The 8,204-nt window shown below is 48.1% G+C and overlaps 1 protein-coding gene across 1 annotated transcript; it reads left to right on the forward strand.

The window, feature by feature from the left end:
* The first annotated feature begins 305 nt into the window (after window positions 1-305).
* Window positions 306-7,948, forward strand: LOC121169072 (nuclear RNA export factor 2-like). Its single transcript, XM_040999540.1, has 15 exons — window positions 306-356; window positions 627-710; window positions 814-918; window positions 1,024-1,104; window positions 1,238-1,307; window positions 1,464-1,552; window positions 1,672-1,779; window positions 1,950-2,054; window positions 3,901-3,966; window positions 4,067-4,122; window positions 4,239-4,346; window positions 4,465-4,523; window positions 4,626-4,776; window positions 7,619-7,701; window positions 7,806-7,948. The coding sequence occupies exons 1-15, from the start codon at window positions 306-308 to the stop codon at window positions 7,946-7,948; spliced, it is 1,359 nt and encodes a 452-aa protein (XP_040855474.1).
* The last annotated feature ends 256 nt before the right edge of the window (window positions 7,949-8,204 follow it).

Consider the following 8,204-nt stretch of genomic DNA (forward strand, 5'->3'; position numbering starts at 1 on the left):
AGCAACCTCTTGAAGCATGGGACTCTTCCATTTCCGGGTCTTCTTTTCTGTGTGTGTGTGTGTGTGTGTGTGTGTGTGTGTGTGTGTGTGCGCTAGAAATGGTGGGTGGCTGGGAATTTCTACCTCCAGTCATCAGAAAAAGGAGCTGGGTTGGGAAGGTTGTCCTACCACTTACAGAAACCTGCTCTTACTTCTTTCCAAGCACTTCTTATACTACACAGTACAAGAAGAGGATGGTAAAAGCTTCTCATCATGGCCAAATCCACATGCCTTTGTGCCGATATAGCAAATATCCAAGGAAAGACATGAGGGGAAAAACACAGGATGGATCGGCGTCATGCTGGTTTAAGGTCACAGTGAGTGTCTTGCTAAGATCTGCGTGAGATAGAATACTCTGAAATCTCATAGAAGTAAGGCTGCGTGAGCCCAGGTGATTCCGGGGGGAGCGAAAAATAGAGAAAACAGGGCTCTGAAAACTCAAATATTGAGCACAGAAGAAATTCTGTGAGCACTCTTTCTTCAGGAAACACTAATTGCAGTTGGAAAGTCTGAGGGGGAGCACTGAGTTTGTCACTCTGAATTCTGTATTACTGATCATATCATTGAGTTTTCCTCTTTACACTTAGATTCCACATGCACGAAAGTGTAACAAGACAAAACTGATGAAATCAATTCAGAGTTACTGCACGCTTCCTTTCGTTGCTGTGGACGTAAGACAGGATGGTGAAGGCAGAGGGGTGGGAGAGGGGAGAGAGGAGCCTGGCTCAGCAGGGACAGATAAGCTGTCAGACTGTTGCTGTTGCTTCCCCATAGTTCCATTACATCAGGAACCAGGCCTGTTTCTTTATTCAAGATGAGATTGCAGCATCCGCCCTGAGGGATGTGAGTGGAAAGATTCGGGATGATGACAACAGAAAGGTGTGCGCAGAGGACACTGCAAAACCGATTCCCAGGGCCAGGGGCTGGTGGTGTTCCTGCTTGGGAGCAGAGATCCTGGTGCTCAGGCTGCCCCTTCTTTCACAGATAGCTGTGTTCATCCATCGCTCTGCTGCACCCTACTCTGTGCAGAATCAACTGAAACCAGAAGAAATGCAACTGCTGAAGGTAATGAGGTTAAAGAATGTTGTGCAGTGCACACTCCACACACCTGCCTCTTCTCCCCGCACTCCTACACGTCCCTGTCACCAGCCCCTCTGGCTGAGCCTCAGAGCCCTGCTCTCCATATGTGTCTTTACAGCGCACTTTGTACAAACGGTATGATGCCAACACAAAGCGCCTTGACCTACAAAGTCTACGCCTTGACCCAGGTATAGCTGTGAGCTGCAGTTGCATGGAGAGAGAAGGCAGGGTGTAGGGGGTGAGAATAACCTGGAAGTACACAAAGTGATGACCACTTGGAAGGTGTTGGTGTTGGCTCTTGTCAACCCATCTCCTTCTGCTTCCCTTCTCCTGGTTTCCTGTAGACTTGATGCACCATCATATTGACATGATACTGAATCAAAGACAATGCATGGCTGCAACCCTACAGATCATTGGAACAGAATTCCCTGAGGTATGGTCCTAGGACTGGGACTCCCATATGGGACAGAGTGTCACAGGGTGGCCTGGAGAGCAAGCATATCTCCCAAGCCACAGATGTGAACTATCACTCCAACCCCTCCTTCTCCAAAGCTCTCGGCTCTGAATTTGTGCAACAACAAACTGCACCATCTGGATGGCCTGTCTGACATTTTAGACAAGGCCCCCAAAGTCAGGTCCTTGAACCTGTGTGATAACGAGGTGAGAAGGGGGAGCCACAAGTAAGTGGGGTTGAGGATGAGTGGGTGGGTGCATATCAGGTGACAACATGCAGATGATATACCTGTGGGTAAGGGTCAGGACTGTGGGTGCAGGGCCATGGTCATGTCTCCTTGTACATCATATTGCTCTTGTCTTGTTGTTTGTCTCAGCTTTGGACTATACTAGAACTGGAGAAGGTAAAAGAGCTGAAGCTGGAAGAGCTGTGGCTGAAAGGGAACCCGCTGCGCAAGATCTTCCCTGACCACGCAGCCTATGTAAGGTCAGTGGTAGTGCCTGTGATCTGTCTGTGGACATTCATCTGCCAGGGGCTCAAGTTGGCCCTGAGTGGCACCTGTAGGAGGATGTAACCCTGGTCCTCTAGGAACACCTGGACCCTGCCTCTCCACTTTGTCCTTCAGCTGTTCTTTGCGGTCTCCTTTCCTCCTTCTGACATCATCTCCTTTCCAAATGATTAGAGTGTTATCCCTCCTCACTGTGTTGGACTCCCAGGTGACCTCCCATTAGGTTTGCTCCAAGAAGCAAGGTTCCGTGTCTTCACAAGGGACAGCAATGTTTAGCCCCAAGCCAGATGGTGTAGCTCTCAACTTAGCAAGCTCTTGCATCCCACCTTCTCAGGCTGACTCAATGCTGAGAGGAGCTCTTCCTCTGCTCCAAACTGCTCCCAGAACCTGCCTGAGGTTTAAATGTTCTTTTCCTGCCCCATTTTGTAGAGCTGGTAGCTGCATGCCTGCCAACATGACATCAAACCCTTTGTTTCATTTCCGGGAGCTGGGACTTACCTGAGGAGAAACCCATGTTCCCTGATTCATGTGGCTAACTGCTGGCAACTGTCAGAAAGAGGGATTCTTGAGCCAAGACTGGAAGGTCAAGGGTAGAGGAGATGGGCGAGATACAAGGGCATGCCTCTCATGGGCACCACTTCTCCATTCATCCTCAACTACATCCTCCAGAGGAGACCCAAAGGCCCTTGATGCATCTGATTCCTTGCTTAACGCTCTGACAACTAGGCACTGCTGCCTGTGGATCTGGAGAAGAGAACACAGTGATGATAGCAGGGGCCAGAATCCTTGATCCATTGCTCCTTCAGGGAAACTGCTCCCATCTCTGGGGCTGCTCAGTGCCCAACCTCACTCAACCAACATCACACAGGTGACAAAGGCTCAACCTGCCTCCCGTTGCCTCTCACAAGTCCAGCCTCTTCTCACACTGCCCTGGGTCCATCTGGTCCGGCCAATGGCCCCTGATGAGAAGGGTTGCAGCAGAATACCCACTTCCCTGCCCCCTTCCTTCTTGATCTCAACACAGTGGTTGAGTCTCTTCCCCTTCCTTTTGTTTGCTATTCCTTCTTTGTGCTCTCTTTTTTCTCCCTCATCTCTCTGTGGCCTACCACCAGTTGCCTTCTCTCATCATGCCATACTGACTTTACCCTGTGTCTGGATTCACATATCACTCTCCTGTTTGTCCCGTTTCCACCCTGGCCGTTGCTAAGGGGTTGAGTTGGTCTTTCCCAGCTGGTGCTAGCAGAGTAACTCATAGTCTGAGAAGCAGCACAGGCTTGGTCTCCAACCCCATCCCAGTAGCATGTGGAGATTCCTAACATCATACCACAAAAACTGAGGGAGATTGGGAGCTGGCTGAGGTCTGGGATGGCAGTGGATTTCTTATGGGTCCTGGATTATTTAGTGAGGACAGAACATGTGATGCAGAAGAAACAGGAAAGGAGTTTAGAGGAAGAACAGATGCAAAAGAGAAAAAATGGTGTGCAATCCCAAATGTCAACCACTACTATCTATCACTCTCTCTCTCTTTTTAATCCAACAGAGGGATTTTGGATTGCTTCCCCAATTTGTCACGCCTGGTGAGTACCTGTACTCATCACTCTCTCTTCTTTGGACGTACACTATGTCAATAACTGCTCACAGCATTTGGGTGGATTTGGGTAACAAGTTGGCATCGCAAAATCTTTCACTAGAGAGATGACTTCTAATGAAGGCCATGCATATTCCCAGTGCAAAACATATCCTTAAGTACACACACAGACATGTGGTTGTACATGACCTTGCACAAACCACGTGTTCATTGTGCTGCTCTCTTCCCAAGGATGGCAAAGACTTATCCCCACCAGTTGCAGAAATGCATGGACAGAAGACAACAAAACCAAGTGAGGTGAGGAGGAACTAAGGAGACTTTAGTAATGGTGTAGCAGCTCGGGGTGGGGACAGGGGCTACATCATTTACATCTAAAATGGTTCTCTTTTCATTCCAGAAAAGGTCTCGAGAAATCGAAATGATAAAAAATTTGATCCTCAATTTCCTTCACCAGTAAGTATGCCAGGGACTATGAGGAAGGCAAATGTGCATAGGCCTGCTCACAGGAGTTTTCAAGTGTCAGTTGTGTCTGGGCACAGACATAGCCCATCTTCATTGCTTCCCCACAGCTATTACTTCATCTATGACTATGGAGATCGCCATACTCTTATTAATGTTTACCACGAGAAGGCTTATTTCTCTCTGAGCACTGTCTTCAACTCCACAGACCCGGTCCCGTAAGTACTGTATTCACATCTCATCTGGGGCCAGGTAGTTCCCAGGCAGACACAGGTCAGCTCCTGCAATCAGCTCTTCTGCCTGGAACACTGCTTACTGTTCTTTGTTGTCCCCTAGGACCGAATTGTGTGAATATGCCAAGATCAGCAGGAATATCAAGAACATCACAGAAGCAAGTAAGCATTTGATGGGGCAGTCCGGGTGAGGTCGAAGAAAAGAGACAGTTTAAGATCCAAGGGATGGGTGTGGCAGCACAGGTCTCTTCCTCTCTCACATAGACCTGAGGAGGCAACTGCTGAAGCACACAAACCATGCCATCGTGGACACCCTCAACACGTTGCCTAAAACTCGACATTACTTCAGCTCCTTCTCAATAGACACCTGCTTCTACACAGTGAGCACCTGCTTCCTCCCTCTGGCAGGCTTGAAGTAATTAGAGCTAGACCAGAGGTGCAGGGGCATCCTGAGAACCCGAGTTCTTCTTCCCTTTCAGGAGAAGTCCTTCACTGCCACTGTCAAGGGGATTTTCAGGGGAGGTGAGTGCTCTCCATAGTCACCTCCTCAGAGCCCCCACTACACCCTTCTTCTCCCTGGCATACCCCTCAGAACTCTCCCAGCTTCTCCCAAATCTGTTTCCTTCCTTCTGCTTATTCCTCTGGTGTTCTCCTTCTCCTTGTCTGTCCAAACTGTTTCTTCATCCCTATTGGCCCATGCCTGTCTACTGCATATATTTCAGCACCTGGGACACAGGCTGTGCAGTTGGCTTGCAGCCCACATATATGCTTTCTTGTGATGTAGGCCCATCTTTTCACTCCTCACCTCTGACCAGTGCAATGTACAGCACCAGCATCCTTGTCTTGGCCCCTAAGAATTAAAATTAGGAGGTGATTTGTCACATTGGAGTCCTCTTGCCAATAGTGGATTGTTCCTATTGTTATCATCCTCATTGGCACCAGGCTGTCTTGAACCCAAGTGGACAATTTGACCAGTCTGATCTTCTCCACTATTAGACCCGGACTGAGAAAGCAGTGTGAGTGGGTAAAGAATGTACATTCCAAGTGGTGCTGTGTTTTGTCCTTGAAACAGAGAGTAGATCTGAAAATTCGTTGCTTGGTTTTATCCGGACATTCATTGGGTTCCTGACTGACACTTCAAAGTAAGTGCTGCGCTGTTCATGGAACAGCCATTCCTGCCTAGGACCACTGGTGAGGGAATGCGATAATGTGGCACTCGTGATGTGCTCAGTCAGTGGGACTAGCCGTAGGTAGAGCTGAGGGACAATGTGTCCTGGAGGTTAAAAGAGATGTTTCTGGAGCCAGTTCGTGGTTCCTCCTGCTGATCCCACCACTTTGTACGTATGGGAAGTTGGTCACATTACTTTATGACACCATGATTCACTGCCCTCACTGAAGGTGGGGATAACTGTGTCCACTCCTTTGCACTGTCACACAGGAAAAGTGCAGAGGTGAAGTGCACAGACTGACTTAAAATATGAGACAGTCTTCTCCAGCATGAGCTCAAGGTAGGGTTAGAGGACACAGTTATGAACCTTGGGAGGCAAGAGAAGGGGGAACATGTGAGAATCTGGTAGGTGTGTGGTAGTGGTTATGGAAGAGCCTGTTGGGAGCTGGGACTGTTCTCTGTGCAGCTGGCTGAGGACCCATTTCCCCGACAGTGTGTGCATCCTGAATGACCATCTCTTTGTGAGCAACACCAACCCTGTAAAGGTCCGGAACAGCTTTTCGATCGTGGGGGCCATACCGTGCTCCCACTGTCCACCCACCCTCTCCCTGCTGCAGGAAGAAATGGTGCATGCATTCTCTCTGCAGTCTGGGATGAAACTTTCATGGAGCCAAAAGTGAGTGCTGGTTGACCATGGGAATGGGGGCAGTAGGACAACAAGAGTGTGGCACATGAAAATGCATGTGATGTGGAGAAGGGTCTCTGAGTACTTTGCTTCTGTATGAAAATATTGTGCATATGAAAGAGAGAAGCTTTAATAGGGATGCATATAGAGATTTTTTCAACTTGTTTTTCAGGTGGTATTTGATGCACATTTATTTTGCTGCCTGCAATACACAGTGCACATACAAGTGCTGGTTCAATTCCTGGCTACTCCTTTCCTAGGTGACCACCAAGAGAAATGAAAATGTGTGCCGTTTGAAAGACTAGCACAGGAGTATTCGTAGCAGCATTTTCCATACTAGCCTCAAGTGGAAGCAACTCCATTTCCCCTTAGCTGAAAAGTGGATCACTAAGTGTGGCTACCCACATCCTGCTCTCCTAAGCATCATAATTCTGACATAGGCTGTCACAAAGCATCACATGCCATGTGATTCTGCTTGTAACAGACACCTAGGACTGGGAAATCCATGGAGACTGTGAGCAGAGACATGCTTGCCTGGGACTGGGAGAAAGAGCTAGAGTGAAAAGTCATCACTAGCCGTTAAGGAGTTTCTTTTCTAAACAAGAATACGACCTTAGCCTTAGTTGGGATAGTTGCACAGCCTTGTGAGAACACTAGCAAATCATGAATTATACACTTGTGAGGGTATTTTCTGCATTGCTTGGCTGATACCCCAATTTTACAATGCTTGGAAGTCATTTGAGTTTATATGTGAAATTTCTCAATGTTCTATTGATTTAACATAATGAAGTCCTTTTTTTAAATGTCAAAGTAAAAGTTCCAGAGAGGACACACACACACACACACACACACACACACAGACACACACACACACAGAGAGAAAGAAGAGAGTTCATCACATGATGGAACACTGCCAGGATGTCCACAATGATCTGCTCTGGGTCATGTTGTAGACAGGATCTTGAACTTCTCTCAGGTCTCCCACATGAACAGCAGGGCCTCAAGCACTGGGTATCTCCTGCTGCTTTCCCCAGCCCCTCAGCAGGGATGTGGTCACATGTGTAGAAGCCCGGTATGGAACTGGTGCCCATATGAGACGCCAGCAGCAAAATCGCTGGTATTATCCACTGCTTTTGTCAGGCTCCAACATACCCTTGTAAAGCAGTATTATGTACAAGATCCCCCTGCTCTTTTTTTGAGCATCACTGTTTCTCTGCTGTGGCATCCAGGGTGTGAATGTTAGGGAAAGACATTGTGGCTGTTGAAAAGCTTTCATTCATGGTCAGAGCAATAATCATTTTGGCATACGTGTACCAGAGGATGAGTGGCACCATTGATGGGGTGGCCTGAAGCGATTGGTGTGCGTGTGCTCTGTGGAGGTCACGTGTTCTTCTCCCAATGCAGATGCCTTGAGGACAATGAGTGGAACTTTACCAGTGCGGTGCAGGCCTTCTACACGCTCCAGGTGAGGCCTGGGAAGCAAGCGGGTAAAGACGGGTGTGTCTGGGCCTTCAGCATTATGGAAGGGGTTAGCTTGGGGGTTGAACTCAGGACCCCTGGCTCTTCTGATGTCCTGATTCCTTCCCTCCAGGACCAGGGTGTCATTCCAAAGGAGGCGTTCAAGAAAAGCACCTGAAAGAATCTCAAGCTCTGCTCGGCATGTTAGCCATGACTTTCTCTTTTGCCGAATATCAGGTGTTGTTCATTATTGGGTTTGTAGACCTGGGCTTCTGAAACATCATTTCCTGTAGATGCGGTAATTACCACACTATAATAGGTTGAATAGTCTTTCTTATCCCTCCCTAAACATTGCTGTTTCAATTAATATAAAAGCATGGTGTGGGATGGCATGACATGGCATGTGCATGTTGTGTGTTCTCTATATTTCTTCTTCAGTCCAAGCTATGTGCAAGCAGGACCAGGATGAGATGTGTAGGCCAGTAAGTGTTGTAGCCCAATCAGAGATGGCCTGCACCATGTTGTAGGATTC

The sequence above is a fragment of the Ochotona curzoniae genome, unplaced genomic scaffold (genome assembly GCF_017591425.1).
Source record: "Ochotona curzoniae isolate NIBS_2020 unplaced genomic scaffold, NIBS_Ocur_1.0 scaffold_1852, whole genome shotgun sequence".
Taxonomy (NCBI): Eukaryota; Metazoa; Chordata; class Mammalia; order Lagomorpha; family Ochotonidae; genus Ochotona; species Ochotona curzoniae.